Genomic DNA, 15,838 nt, shown 5'->3' with positions numbered 1-15,838 from the left:
GTTTGGGTAAATTTCTCAAGCTCCTGAGGCCTTTGTGAATGTTATAATGTTCCTTTTTATTTTCCTTTCAGAACAATCCTATTTCTAAAGTCTTTTATTTCTTTTTCTCAACCTTTTTCTTCTTTCTCTGTTACTTCTCTTTTTTTCTCTGCACAAACCATCTACAACCTGCACAAACCTTCTGCAACTTAAACAAACCTTCTGCAACTTACACAAACCTTCAGAAATAACCAACTTTCAGAACAATTTTTCTTCCTTTTCTTTTCAAAAGTACCTCTATGCCATATTCCTTTAATCATTAAAACAATACAATTTCTTTCTAATTAATCAGAATTCTCAACTTCTAAAAACCTTAACTTTCAGTGATACCTAAGTCAGTAATTAGCAATTTTAGATTGATACTTTTATGAACATATTTCATAACCTTTAGAAACAGTTTCTTTCATTGGTAAATAAACTCATATTTTAGAAGATATAACAGATAACAGGAACCTTTTATGAACCTAGAGAAAACAAACATGTTTTTTGTTAAGAACTTCAAAAGACATTAATCAGATTTAAACTAGTAGTAACATCAAATGCTTTTCTAGACCAACTGGTTTTAAAAAATTACAGTATTATTAATTGCAGAGAAAGCAAGACTTTTTTATTTGTCTTGGCAGCCTTCCTGGGTGACTGAAGAAAAGGGAGGATGGGCTATTGAGCCACTTGGATTTTAAAATTGTCCCTTTTTTTCCCCCCTTTACACTGAGGTCCTGGCATGACCCCTCCCATTTTTATAGCCTGCCTTGAATTTAAAGTCACCCTGGACCCAAACCTAACATTCCAGCCTTTTGTTTTTCAAGGAAAAGGGATGAAGGTCTGTTCTTCTGTAGCTACTTCCTGCTGGTTAGGGTCAGTGACATATCTAGGGAGAGGGGCTGGTCTGAGGTTTGGGCTAGGTGGTGAGAACAGTTTTTACAAACCCTTTTCAATCCCGAGGGATCATTTCATATCCCGTCCTCATTGCTTCAACCATCCCCTTGGTAAAAGGGCGTTCCCAGTCTTCTAAGTCTGAACTTCCCTCCTTCAGATACCATGGGATTGTGAGCAAGAGGGCGGTTAAGTTCGGATCTGACACCCTGCAGCTTGGAGGAGTCCCTGTAGCTGTAACTTGAGACTCCACTCACTGCACAGAGGAAAGGGAATTCCCCACAATGAAGGAGAGATGAAGGGAAAGGGAATCCCCTGGCCTGATCCCTAACAGGGACCTCAAAGCCAAGCATTCAAGGGCTATTCCCCTGCTGCTGTGTCCCTTCCCAAACGGGATGAGCAGATGTCCTTTTCCTTTGCCAGGCTTTGGGAGGTCTTTTCATTTGGTTCCTCACATGGGGGAACCACTTGTCACTGCAACGATGCATGACTCTAAGTAGCAAGCCTTTCATTTGGTTCTCAATCCTCACACTTGCTGTGGTGACACTGAACTACTCGGAGACCAAATGGAATGCTCTGAGGGGCTGAGGGGAGGCCACAGCCCCAGCCAGCAGACCGAAGGACCGGGGCCCCGTCCCCAGCTTTATTCAGATATTTATTAGCCAGTACAAATAATCCAAGGATGCAGGTAGAAGAAGTTTTCAGGGGTTGAAGTAAAGGACCAGGAACATACTCCTAATCTCTGTTCTGAGAGCCTAAACATTTCTGTTACTGAATCTTATCCTGCTGTTTTGCTGTTTTCAGTACAAGGTCAGAGAGGCCCTGGACTCTCATCTGCTCAGGGCTTTCACCCTAAGGTGCCTCGCTGTCTCTGATTGTTATTCTAACTCTGCATATTTTCAGACCATATTCCTACAAAGTTTAATATCCCTGAACAACAACCCCCCCACCCCAAAAAAGAGCTCTTTATGAATGTCCTGAATATCTTGGCATTACAGAAAATTCTTGGTTTAAAATAAAAGTAGGGCCTGACCTGCGGTGGCTCAGGGGGTAAAAAGCGTCGACCTGGAACGCTGAGGTCATCGGTTCGAAACCCCAGGCTTGCCTAGTCAAGGCACATGTGGGAGTGGATGCTTTCTGCTCCTCCCCCACCCTTTCTCTCTCTCTCTCCCCCCCTCTGTCTCCTCTCTCTAAAAAATGAATAAGTAAAAAGAAATATTTAAAAAAAATAAAAATAAATAAATAAAAGTAGTAGTAATATAATAACAATCATTGTTGGCATGTATCAATGCTGTCTGTGCCAATGTGACTGAAAACCCACATGGACTTGCTCCATTAATCCTCACAATTACCTGTAAGAAAGGTTGAAGAAAGACTACCATGATCGTTATTCCCATTTTGCATAAAAGAAAACTGTGGTTTAGAGATTTATGTCATTGTGTGGCCCAAAGTCACATAGATTGCTCAAGGGCAAAACTAGGATTAAAAGACTAGTCTGGGCCCCGGCTGGTTGGTTCAGTGATAGAGCATGGGCCTAGCATGTGGAAGTCCTGGGTCCAATTAACGGTCAGGGCACACAGGAGGGGCAACCATTTGCTTCTCCCCCTTCCTTTCTCTCTCTCTCTCTCTCTCTCTCTCTCTCTCTCTCTCTCCCCCCCTCCCAAAGCAATAGCTCAATTGATTTGAGCACATCAGCCCTGGGTCCTGAGGATGGCTCTGTGGAGCCTCCACCTCAGGTGCTAAAAATAGCTTGGTTGCCAGCGTGGCCACAGATGGGCAGAGCATTGGCCCTAGACGGGGTCACTGAGTAGATCCCTGTTGGGGTGCATGTGGGAGTCTCTGTATATCCCCTACTCTCACTTAAAAAAAAAAGTCTGCGTGGCTTCAGGTTCTGACTTAGGTTCTGTGTAGATCATGACCATGAACTGCAGAGTTGATGCTAAATTTTCTTATCTATGTCCCTGAGATAGGAGTTAAGGGATATTTAGCATATTGATTCTTTTTTTTTAAGTGAGAGGAGAGTCAGGGAGGCAGAAAGATTCCCACATGCACCCTGACTGGGATCTACCTGGCAAGCCCTCAGGGTACAGGGTGATGCTCTGCCCATCTGAGGCCACTGCTCCATTGCTTAGCAATGAGCTATTTTAGCACCTGAGGCAAGGCAGTGGAGCCACCCTTTGTGCCAGGGGCCAAATTGCTCAAACCATTCAAGCCATGGTGGGGGAGGGTAGGAGGGAAGGTAGGAGGGGGAGGGGTAGAGAAGCATCGAACCCAGGACTTTCACACACAGGGCCAACGCTCTAGTGCTGAACCAACTGGCCAGGGCTCATATTGATTCTTACTGTTAGATCATTGCTGATTCTCTTTCTCCTGGTGTCTGGTGATAGCAATTTACAATCACTATTTGGAATTTCTAGAGCCCCTTAAATAATGCTCAGAAGTCCATGAGTTTGGGGGTTTAGTCCTTGCTTATTTTTAACATTCCTATAGAAAAGAATTTTGCTGCTAGATGTTGTCATAGCATCTTGGAGAGATTCATTCTATTTTTAATCAACAATTTATCTAGTTCTAATTTGAAGCTGTTGCCAAGAAATTATTTTTTTAAATCTATCTTTATCAGAGAACCTCCCATAGTCTCTGCAAGAGAAAGATTAGTGTTATTTTCAGATCTCTATAAACTCTTTAAACAGAATAATTTCATTATCTAATTGGAAGCACTTTGGCAAAGGCCATCATCTTCCTGTTTTCCAGTCTCCAAACCCTCTGGGGGCTTTTGAAAAACAGCGAAAAGACTAACTTTGCAGGGGAATTCCATGGTCCCTCCGAACCTTGTCTCAAATACACTCCCACGTTTAAGAAAATGCCTGCACTATGGACTGGGGTGGGCAGTGGGGTCCCCTGAAACGGGTCATCTGTGTGCGGTCCAGCCATCAGACAGGTGTATTTCTCTTTCTTTTTTTTTAAATTTCTCAGTGAAGACTTTGTGATGTCTCACCACTGTTTCTTACAGTGTGTTCTGACCCAGGGATTGTGATCCTCATACTTAGTTGAACTTACCAGGAGCTCTCGTTAAGGACCCCTCCTTGACCAGAGCCTGGAGAGTTCTTTGCTGGTGGCCCAGTGACCACACTTTGAGAAGCACTGGCCTAATTTCCTGCTGCTGTCCTTTGTCCATTTTTTTTCCTGAAAAGATGAACCTTTGTGTGTAATTAGAAACTCTGATTCTTACATCTCTGCTCTCTTCTTTAGACAGTAGCCCCTAACCATGTTAAGATTCTACTTTTGATAGTTCTTGACTGAGAAAACACATGATAAAGCACTACCATGAATTCAGCAGTTTTTAGATTAATGTGAATGTTATTAATTCCTACACACCTGTATATATTTGAAGGGTGATAGGCTAAATTCAAGACAAGCTATTTATGTAGAGTGTTAGACTGCTTGGTGCACACATGTGTTTCTAGATTTCATCCTGTGGTTTCAAGCTTCCCTTCCCGGACCCAGAGCCTTTAGTCTAAGAGTTGTGACAGCTGATTTGGGCCAGAGGTTCTCACCAACGGTGTCCAGGCATATCACCATGTTCATAGCAGCTGAACAGTGTATAGTGGGTAATTTACTAAGAGATAAAATATTAAAATTTGTGGTTTTTCCCTTTTTTCTTTTTCTTTCTTTCTTTTTTTTTTTTTTTTTTTTTTGCAAGAGAGAGACAGATGGAAAGGGAAAGAAAGAGATATGAAGCCCCTGGCCAGTTTGCTCAGTGGATAGAACACTGGCCCCATGTGTAGATATCCTGGGTTTAATCCCCAGTCAAGGCACACATGAGAAATGACCATCTGCTTCACTTCCTCTTCCTCTCCTGGTTCTCTCCCTCTTCCCCTCTCGCAACAGTAGTTCAACTGGCTCAAGCATCAGCCTTGGGTGCTGAGGATAGCTTATTGGTCTAAGCATCAGCCTCAGGCACTAAAAATAGCTCAGTTGATTCAAGCATCATCCCTAGACAGGGATTGCCAGGTGGATCCCTGTTGGGGCACATGTGGGTGTCTGTCTCACTATCTCTCCTCCTCTCACTTAAAAAAAAATGAGTAGGAACTGTGTTCTAGACTGGAAGTCAATTGATTACCGAGTATCCATAGTACATGAATGATGAGTTCCAGAATAGGAAAGAATAGGGAACTCAAGATTCCAACCTCATGGAGAACAGAGAGGTGTGCACATGGCCAAAATCTCTGTCCTCTTTGGGTAAATCACCCACAACAGCGGGCCTGCCAGCTGCCTAATAGAGTCAGCTCTTTCTCCTGCTTTGCCGGAGCTCTAACTGTTGTGGAAACCAATACCTCGTTTGTCTATTCTTCGTCAGTCCAGTCTGACACAAAGGGAGGAAGAAGAGATTCAGTTAGAATAAACCTGGTTATGATTTGTGATTCCAATTTACTAATTGTACCTCTATTTTTTATACAATTGGTTTTTAAATGCACCCAAATCCCTTCGGTCCTAAACCTGAAGATCCCTTTATTTTTCTTACTGCTTTTCCCTTGCAGCTCCTTTCCCCAGCCCTGAAATGTGAAATTGGGCTGACTCAGCACAGACATACTGGTGAGTCATGACCACCTTTTCTGCAGATCCTCTGGGCTCTGATGTCTATGCTGCCCTGCCCATATGGGGCTGAGATCACCAGCTCCGTCCCTGCACCGCCCACCCTCCCTTCACCTCCCAGCCTCTACTCTTCTCAGAGCCCACGGAGGCTCAGAGCTCACAAAGAGACATTATTAAAGAATATCTGCCCAGTTCCCAGGCCAAGGTTGGTGGAGAAGGCAGCTCTGACTCCAGAGCCTGTCCCCATGAAGGGTGGTCATTCTCTGGGAGGGCGACTGGTATCATTTGCTGTGGATTAAGAAGCCCAGGTGAGGATGACGTGAATGTAGCCCCTCCCTAACCCTGGCACATCTGGTATAGGGGCTGTCTAGGTGATGCTGAGTAACTAGCACCTGGTTTCAGTGCACGGTTTCAGAGCGCCCTCCTAAGGCAATCCCAAGATCTAGGCCAGACCGCCTTGCCAGCTTGATCAAGTCATATCTCCCATAAAGGTTCTGTGCTCAGTGTGACCACGGCCTCTAATGCAAACAGGGAAAGAAGACCTTTGTATTGTTTATTCAAGGCAGGGTTTGACTTTAAAGTGAAACACATAAAATGTGCCTCTCCCCGCCTTACCAGGCAGTGGCGCAGTGGATAGAGTGTCGGACTAGGATGCGGAGGACCCAGGTTTGGGACCCTGAGGTCGCCAGCTTGAGCACGGGCTCATCTGGTTTGAGCAAAGCTCAGCAGCTTGGACCCAAGGTCGCTGGCTCGAGCAAGGGGTCACTCGGTCTGCTGAAGGCCCGTGGTCAAGGCACATATGAGAAAGCAATCAATGAACAACTAAGGTGTCGCAATGAAAAACTGATGATTGATGCTTCTCATCTCTCTGCATTCCTGTCTGTCTGTCCCTATCTATCCCTCTCTCTGACTCTCTCTGTTTCTGTAAAAAAAAAAAAAAAAAAAAAAAAAAAAAAAAAAAAGTGCCTCTTCCCAAGAATGGAGGAACAAAGCTGGGTGTCAGCCAGAACTACAGCTGAGGCCCCCAGCTGTCCCAGACCCTGACCATTATCATCTAGAATTCTCACTTTTGGCTCCTCCTGGCCCAGCACATGTCCAGTTCACCCTCTTATCATACTTCCAGGGCCTATTGCCTTCTGGGACTAGAGCCCAACTTTACACCCATCCAGATGTCCCTGTGGCTGGTTCAGGGAGAAGCAAGGCAAGGCCATGGTCCCCTGATGACTCTGTCTCTTCCCAGGTTAGGTCACGTGGCCATATTTCCCCTCCCTGGCCTCCCTCCCACTCTCACTGTTGGGAATGGTGCATAGAAGCCCATGCCACACAGTTTTAGTGCATGAAATCTGCTTCATAAACACTCTATCAACAATAGGTCACTGCCATCAATACAAAGCAGGGTATTGTTTTGTTCGCTTTTACCTCCCAGGACAAGAACAGTTGGCACAGATATAAATTTAGTTGTGACCCTGTCTGGAGCAGAGAGGAAGTTGGGTAGAACATTTGCAAAGCACCCCCAAGCTATTGGTACTGTTACTATGTAGGTCTTTCCTCCATCGCAAGCTCAAAGTTCTGCTCTACTCGTAGGATATCCAGGTCCTGGCCCCAAGCTACTTGAAGGAAAAGTTCAAGAGACGACAGTTCCAGTTCAAGCCAGGCTCAGGTCACTTTCTATAGTCAAAAAGAAGGAAAATTCCACAGGACTCCAACCAGGGACAGACTTGGAGCAGGAGACTGACAGAGATACAAGTATACCTGAACAGATGGTGGCAAATTAAGTCCAGGAAAGCAGAGGGGAGGTTACTGAAGTAAAGCTGGGATTAGCAAGTGAGAGAGTTTGGGTCACAGAAGTTGGCCAGGTCAGAAGCCCTGGTCTGCAGTGAGCTGGGTCTGATGCGACAGCAGAGACACACTTTGGACAGTGTGACTCAGAGCCACAGGGGGCACTGGGAGGAAAAGGAGGTCCCTAGGATGACTGTGCAGGGGGGGGGGTGTCTGAGGATGCTGGGGAGTGGCTTGTCCTTTGGGGGCTGTGAGTCCCGAATTCTGGATATGGACATGTGTGTGGGTGGTTGTGTTGAGAGGGAGCTTTGTTTTCCTCCATTCCACTACGAGGTTCAAGACGTTAAACCCTTTGTCCTGCAGCTGCTTGCTTTTCTCTAAAGTTCTTTCTTTTTTGGTGTGTAAGTTTTAACCAATTAGGATAAAAACCTTCGTTGATTGCAAACATACCGTTCACCTCTCTAGTTTACCACGAGCTAAAGGACTCTGGGACCTCAGGCCGCAGCTGTGGGGGCCACCAGAAATCAGATTGACCTTGTGGGGCCATGTGTTTGAGGATCTGCCGGGTTGCCGGCCGTTCTGTTTAAATGGTATTTCTTGTCACACTGCCCAGAGGCTGCCACCTGGTCCCTATGAATCTCTAATCTCATCATGTTGATAATGAGGCCCCCACACTATAATTTCCTGCTATCTGCTCAGGTATACCTGGCCCCAAACCCAGCCCTTTTCCTTTGAGCCCTATGAGTGCCCTTTGTCACTTTATCGATCCCTTTGTCTCATGTGCCCATGAATCCTCTCCAACCAAGTACACGTGAGGGACAGGCAGCCTTCTGTTCAACAAGCTGGGTACCCTCATGATGCCAGGGCACTGGCACCAGCTCTGCTCTTTTAATCCTGCTGAAAGGAACAAAAGTGCGGTGGCAGGCCAGCCGCCGGTGGACCCCAGCTGCCCCTGTTGAATGGAAGACAAACAACCTGTGTGACTGGTTCAGAGTGCAGTGTCTGCTCAGCCAGGTGTTTTTCATGAGGAGGGTGTGGTGTCAGTGTACCTGGCCTCCGTCCCTCCCTTAAACAAAGGCTGCCTCGTGCCCTGAAGCCTGCGGCCTCTGGTTTGAGTGGGAGTTCTTCCAGAAGGGAGCTGTGTGTTCACAGTGCTCCTCTGGAAATCCTACCCCAAGGGTCTCAAAGCCATAGCAACCCTGCTTCCTAGGGCAAACTGAAGCATAATAGTTTTTACCTTTCTTTCTTCCTATTTTTAATATTGGGATATAATTGACATATAACGTTATATTAGTTTCAGGTGCACAACAAAATGATTTGATATTTGCAAACAGAGTACTCTCCCTTACCCGTGGCTTCTTTGCTTAGGTTGCCTGAAAATGTTAAATGGAAAATTCCAGGAATAAATAATTTAGACGTTTTAAATTATACACTGTTCTGAGGAGAGTGATGAAATCTTGCACAGCCCCACTCTGCCCCCCCCCGACGTGAATCAGCCCTTAGTCCAGCACTGTACACATCCCTCTCCGCCCCCCCCCCGCCCATTAGTCACTTAGTAGCTGTCACAGTTATCAGATTGACTGTCATTCTATCATGGCGTTTGTGATCAAGTAAGCCTGATTTTACTCAATAATGGCCCCAAAGCACAAGAGTAATGATGCTGGCAATTCAGACAGGCCAAAGAGAAGCCGTAAAGTGTGCTTGAGCACAGGAAGAAACATGGCATATACAGGGTTTGGCACTCTGTGGTTTCAGGTATCCACAGGGGGTCTTGGAATGTACCTCCCATGGATATGGGGGGGACGTTATATTGTGAAATGCACCACGGTAAGTCTAGTTAATATCAGTCACCACATATATATTATACATAGTTACAAAATAAGTTTTTGTGTGTGTTGAGAGGATTTTTAAGATCGAACTCTCTTAGCAACTTTCAGATAGGCAATACAGTACTGTTAACTTGAGTCACCATGCTGTAGGATGCATTCCCATGACCAGTTTATTTTTTAACTGGACATTTGTGCCTTTGGACCCCCTTCATCCATTCTGCCTACCGACCAACAACTGCTGCCTCTGGCAACCAACAATCTCTTCTCTTCCTACGTCATAGTTTGACACGGGTTCTGGCAATGGAATGGTCAGGAACCTCAGCCACTCTGCCCTGAGTTTAGGGGAGCTATAGGAAGAGACAGGATGTGCAGAAGGCCCGAGAGCCACTCCCCACTGTGAGGCAGCGTATGCACGCGAGAGGTCCCGCCACCCCCCTCCCCTGTTCCCAGGACACACACGCCACATCCCGTTGCATTTCCCACCTAATCTACATGTCGACACACTTCCTGCTGGTATAGCTGGACATTCTCATTATAAATATGCTCTACAGTTACTGTTTTAAGCCCCAGTTGACAGACAAGTGTTGGAGTGGTTGCATGTGAATCACATGAGGCTCAATGCCAGAGGTTTTGATTTCAGGTCCCCGGCAGGTGGGGGGGCAGTGCTGGGAATCAGGAGTTAGAAAGAGCACTCACTGTTCTCAGCAGTTTGTCTCCAGCACATTTGGGAATGCTGTTTAGGTGTAAGTGGGAAGGGTGTTCTAGCCCCAGAGAGGTTCTCTCACTTCTTGCTTTAAACAGAACAATTACTACTACCTCTATCTACTGGGGCCCCAGGCAGTCCGTCATACGGACTGGGTTACACAGAAGTTATTTGGGGACAGAGATGGAGAGAATGGGATGGAGAAACCTCTGGTCTCTGCCCTCGAGAACTCAGAGCCAGTTCTGATGAGACAAGATCTGTCTGTCACAAGTGAAACACACTTCAGAGTGTTTGCCAAACAGATACAACCACATGTTGTACATGAATGTTCTGCTCACAGAGAGAGGACGGGTTCAACTCAGAGGGAGAGGAGAGCATGAAAGGCTCCCGGTTGGGAAGGAGTTCACATCGACATCCAAAATGCTGGCCCATCTGCTTCTGTCACTTTAATACAGAATGTTTCTCCAGAGAGAAGCTGGGGGTGCAGCTATAAGGCTAGAATGGGGGGGGGGGGTTCCCATATCACTCTCTTAAGCAGCAGAACACTTCACAGTGTATGTGGTAATAAGCTAAGAGTGGCTCCAGGGGAGGAAATCCTGATCGTGACCTGGTAGGCAGAGAGCTGATGTGGAGCTGCGGGCCATGAGGTCACCCTGTTCTTACACTTGCTGTGGTCCAAGGCTGCGTCCCTTTTGCTCCAGGGCATTTCTTTATCTGTAGGGGACCTTTGTACAGGTACCCAAGCCCCATCCAGCAGCCATGAGTAGGTAATCCACCCCTTCTCCAAGAGAAAGAGATCTTCTCCAAGCTCTAATGAAGGACCTCAGTGTCTACTTATACAGCAGTGGGAAGAAGGTGGTTGACTGTAAGGAGCCCCGCCCACAGCTCATCTGTCCAAACTGTCCCTGTAGGTGAAAGAGATTTTTCCAAACTTGCCTGCTTATCAGAACCATCTGGGATGCTTGTTAAAAATACAGGCATCAGGGCCTCAAGTTACAGCTATGGAATCAGGATTTTCAGAAGAGAGGCTTTTTAAAAGGACCAATCCCTTAAACAGGGTAAATTTGGGAAACTGCTAAGTGATGCACCCACTCTTACCGGTGGGTAACCCAACTCATGCCTCTGCTAGAGGCTAGAGACAGCTGCCGCCTGGGCTAGGCTAAGGGCAGCATTCCCAGAAAAAAAAGAAAGAAAGGTGTTTTGTTTTGTTTTCTGTCTAAAAAACCCAGTAGTGGTAACAACACTAACTTTTATCAGCTGTGTGCCAGGCACTATACGGGGGGAGGGGGGCAGGGGAGGGTTTCTATTTTATATTATCTCATGTAACCCTCTCAATCACTTAATGACGTGTATACTACTAAAGTCTCTATATTTTTTCAGATGGGGTGGGGGCAGAAGGAGGGGATATTAAGTGACTTGTCCAAAGGCACACACAGCTAGTAACTGGCAGAGCTAGCTCAGAACCAAGGCTTCTGACTCCTAAGCTTCGTCTCTTCTTCATCACACATTATTGATCCCAGGACCTTGATTCAACTAGCTGCACAATACAATGGGGAGCTTACCAGCCCACCTCAAACCACCACCGTTACCACCACCAAGAAAGGGGGAAAAGAGAAGGGAGCTGGAATTTATCTTAAACTCTCTCGTGGGCATGTGATTGAGGAATGAGGCTTAGGAAGGCACAGAAGCCTGCTGACCCCTCCTTTGATCCTCAGGTACTGGAACTCCTTAAGCAACCTGGTGGCATCCTTGTTGAATTCCGTGCGCTCCATCGCCTCCCTGCTGCTGCTGCTCTTCCTCTTCATCATCATCTTCTCCCTGCTGGGGATGCAGCTCTTTGGAGGAAAGTTCAACTTTGATGAGATGCAGACCCGGAGGAGCACCTTTGATAACTTTCCCCAGTCCCTCCTCACCGTGTTTCAGGTATGCACTCTCCTCTGCTGGGATTGTGACCAGGAGGGTGATTGAGTGGGGGGGGGGGGCAGGAGGAAGGATCAGAGTCATGTGGGCAAGGTGGAGGGATGCTTCACCCTTGCACCAGGCAGCCAAAGCCAGCTAGATCAGTCATGGAGTGTCCATGCCCAGGAGAACCTTGAGGCCCTTCGACAGTTTCCCCTACCCACAGTCCCCCATGGAATTTCACTGTTGGGGGGACCACTGGAAAAAAAAGATCTAACTGAGAGGTTGAAAATAGGGCTCTTTCTCAGCCATGGGACCATTTATTCAAACAAATTCTACATGGAAGCTCAAAATATAAACAAATAAGAGCAGACGGCTCTGTTGGGGGAGGAGAGGATGGAGCTCCATGTTCCCAATCCACCACACTTGTCCCTCGAAAAAACATAACTAGCCCATCAGCTTTGTGATTTCATAGATATTTTGGCTTAGGGCAAAGCTAAAGTAGCACTTGTTTCAGTTTAAAAGTAGCTTGATTTACAGATAAAAATGAATAATAATATGGATGTTGCCAAATTGTTAAAGGTGGGAGCCAGGTGACTCACGTCTGGAGAGAACTGGGTAGTGCCTTCTCTCATGAACACTGTCACGTTTGTGAAGGGGACCTGAAGCCTTAACCCAGGAATGGCTCAGGGTGGCCATCTCGTGCACCACATGTGGGTAGTAGCAGATCCTTTAGCCAGGAGGCCCTTTCGGGCACTCCTCAAATAACAGTGTGCCAGTGGCCACGCACCTTGCCTGAGGGCAGGGTTGACTTGCCAGGTCCATAGCTCAGAGTCCCGGGGAGGAGCGCTGGGGGCCAGGAGGAGGGATAGGGGGTGGAAAGAGACTTCAGGTGTTCTTGTTGGCAGATTGGGGCAGGGTAGGGGAGTCTTGGGGTTTGCTGTTGGTCTAACACTGTGTCCCTTATTGGTGGGAATGTGTCATTCAGATCCTGACCGGGGAGGACTGGAATTCGGTGATGTATGATGGGATCATGGCTTATGGCGGCCCCTCTTTTCCAGGGATGTTAGTCTGTATTTACTTCATCATCCTCTTCATCTGCGGAAACTGTATCCTTTGCTCCTGCCTCCCAGCCCTTCCCCCCATTACTCCCTCAACTTGCAGCACGATGCCAAATATGTGTGCCCACAGGTCCTAACTCTGGACTGAAAACTGTAGTTGCACGTCCGCAGGGCCCCCCAGGCAAATGCAAAGCCATGTTCTGGGGGAGAAAAAAGCTCCTAGCCCTAAATCTCCCGAGCTGGAGGTGGTGTTGGTGGAGGAAGCCAGGAGTTGTGGGCATCAGTGGGTGTGAGTTCATCCTCCTGTGATCTGGCTACAGACTTGTCTGACTACAGGAGGGGCATCCTGGTCATCATCTAGGTGAACAGCACCCCCTGGCGGTGACTTGTGCAGACACTCAGATTGCTGTGTGAACCCACCTAGATTTAGGCGCTCTGGGCCCTGGCTACCCAGCCTGTAAAGGGAGTAGGTGTCTTAGTTGACTGAACGTCACCCCTGAAATGACCATCATCTCTCTTCCCGGCTTTCTGTCTGTGCCCCTCCCTTTGAAGCCACTCTCTGGGACTTCAGTCACAGACAGAGCTGGATGGGCTCCACCAAGCAGACCTGGCTGATCCATGGACAATCCTTGTGAGGTCTCAAATGCAGGCGCTGTTCTCTCCCCTGGTTGTAAACCTGTGCGGTGATGTGCAGAGGTGGGTGGTAACATAGAAGCAGCTCCGGCCTGAGACTCGGGCTTCCATCACAGCTAATGGAGTGCTGCAGGCATGGGCCCCGGCCCCCAGACCGGCTGGGTGACCCCTGCTGGCACCTGCACACACTTCTGTGGTCAAGTAACAGCACTTACTACTTAAGGGTACTTGCGAGGTTTAACAGGGTAAGGCCCAAGGGCAGGTTCCAGAAGCATTTTGGACAAGCCCCCTGGGTTGTGGTTTCTGGGCGTGTGAAGTGGTGTGACTGCTGGGTGCCTGGGGAAGGAGGTCACGCTGAACCCCATTAGACCCTCCGCCCTGTCCTTCCCTTCACGTTGGAGCTCTGACCCACAGTGTTTCTCTTCAAGGCTGGGGTGGGGGGAGCCGGAAAGGGCAAGCAGCCACTAGGATTGATTATGAGTTACCAAGCTGTAGCCAGCTGCCCTGGACCCTCCACGGGGTCTCTGGATGGGCAGGCTCATGTTAACAGTTGGCAGAATCATCAGGCGGCCTCCTCAGTGCCCAGTCACCATGAGCAACTCCAAAGTGCTTTCTGCATTCTGCTAGAGACGGTGCTGTTTAATGTCAGTTATGGCCAGTCTCAGGGGAGAGACTGGCTCCCAGCAATTAAAGAGCAAGGCAAGGCTCACTGCCACCCTCCCTCCGACTCTAGCCTGAACACTGGCCTCCTTTCAACCCCTTAGGAAACTCCAGGTAGCTAGTAGGGTGATGAGGAGAGAAAGGGATGGAGGGAGGACAGGCACCCGAGCTCAGCAACCCTCAAAGTGAGTCACGGGTGAGCTGTCTCTGTGGGGAACTCTACCCCTACATGTCCTGCACCCTCCCTGCACGTCCCCCTAGGCCCACCAAAAACCCCAAGGCCAAGGGTCATTTTCTTTAAGAATGGACACAAACAGATATCCTACTGAATGTGTTCTTGGCCATTGCTGTGGACAACCTGGCTGATGCTGAGAGCCTCACATCTGCCCAAAAGGAGGAAGAAGAAGAGAAGGAGAGAAAGAAGCTGGCCAGGTAACCATCTAAGCTGACCCAGCCCGGGACCCTAGGGACCAGTTCTGGAATGCCATTCCCACTGGTGGTGAAGACAGGTGTGGGCACGGCCTCTGTCAGCCCAGAAAGGCACTGGGTTTGGGACTTTCTGGAGTAATCTGTCCTCTCCCCTAGTTCCGAGAGATGGCTCTACGGTGGGGGCCTTCAGGAATTACAGTCTTTGTGAAGCTATTGCCTTTCCCCACCTGTCTAGGAAGTTCGGGGGTTCCCTTTTGAGAAAAGAGGTCGTCATACATGAGGGAGTCATGGATGGGAGGTGGGAGGCAGCCTCTCAGAGGAGAAGAGCAACTCCAGGTGAAAGAGAGTGCCCTCCTCACTGGTTTGAAGGCAAAACAGGGCCCTACATTGTCTCCTGTCATTCATTGTCTAAATGAGACTGTCACAGGCCACCTACCTGCTGGGTGCTGAGCAGATTTCTCCAGGAGCCTATCCTGAATGAGACCCAGAACCTTTCTCGGAGGCAGACAAAGGCCGGGGGAGGCCCACTGAACACCAGGAAGAGCAAGGTGTAGCCAGGTGCCTGGGTCCTGGGCCCAGCCCAGGAGCCTTTGCGAACACCTGGCCCGAGGCATGTGCCCTGGGTGAAGGAAGATGGACATGGGCACAGGGAGTCCCTCCCACTGGCCTCCAGCAGACAACAGGGTAGTTCCCTAGCCCTGTTCCTATCCCTCCAGTAAACATTCCCATATCTCTTCTCTCCTGCTGACTGGCCAGGACCGCCAGCCCAGAGAAGAAACAGGAGGTGGTAGAGAAGCCAGTGGTGGAAGAGATCAAGGAGGAGAAAATTGAGCTGAAGTCCATTACAGCTGACGGAGAGTCCCCAGCCACCACCAAGGTGAGGGCCATCTACTTCCAGAGCTGGGGGAGGGGGCATGGTCTCCCCAGGCCAGATGTCCGTGGGAAAAAGCAAGGAAGGAAAGAGACTCGGTGGACTAGGGTCAGTGACGGTGGAGCAGGAAAGCAGGTCTGTGAAGAGCGGGCAGCGTGGTTGAATCCCAGCCTTCTCTTAATAACGCCAGGGTCTGTGCAAAGGAACAAGGACATATTTTTGAGTCAGCAGCTGGGTCACTGACTGTGCCGCTATTTCAAAGCTACTCCAAGCCTCTAAAATTTGGAACGTATCTAACCGGATTCTTCTTTCTCCCTCCCTTGGCTGCCTAGATCAACATGGATGACCTCCAGCCCAATGAGAATGAGGATAAGAGTGTCTACCCCAACCCAGAAACTACAGGTACAGCTCCACTGCTTATCCCTGGGGGCAGGCTGGGGGCAAGGACCCGAATTCTAAAGCCACAGGA

The 15,838-nt window shown here is 48.3% G+C and overlaps 1 protein-coding gene across 12 annotated transcripts in view; it reads left to right on the top strand.

Annotated features, from left to right (window-relative positions):
* CACNA1C (calcium voltage-gated channel subunit alpha1 C) overlaps positions 1-15,838 on the top strand; it is a 786,403-nt gene that overhangs the window by 631,423 nt on the left and 139,142 nt on the right. For all 12 annotated transcript variants that reach the window (XM_066258219.1, XM_066258227.1, XM_066258220.1 and 9 more), the window contains 5 exons: positions 11,532-11,739; positions 12,704-12,824; positions 14,387-14,501; positions 15,255-15,375; positions 15,702-15,771. In XM_066258219.1, the coding sequence (XP_066114316.1) occupies positions 11,532-11,739; positions 12,704-12,824; positions 14,387-14,501; positions 15,255-15,375; positions 15,702-15,771 (635 nt within the window). The remainder of the gene's footprint in view (positions 1-11,531; positions 11,740-12,703; positions 12,825-14,386; positions 14,502-15,254; positions 15,376-15,701; positions 15,772-15,838) is intronic.

Source organism: Saccopteryx bilineata, chromosome 2, assembly GCF_036850765.1.
Source record: "Saccopteryx bilineata isolate mSacBil1 chromosome 2, mSacBil1_pri_phased_curated, whole genome shotgun sequence".
NCBI classification, from domain to species: Eukaryota; Metazoa; Chordata; class Mammalia; order Chiroptera; family Emballonuridae; genus Saccopteryx; species Saccopteryx bilineata.
Note: the sequence above shows the minus strand (reverse complement) of the source record. Positions and strands in the feature narration are given on the sequence as shown.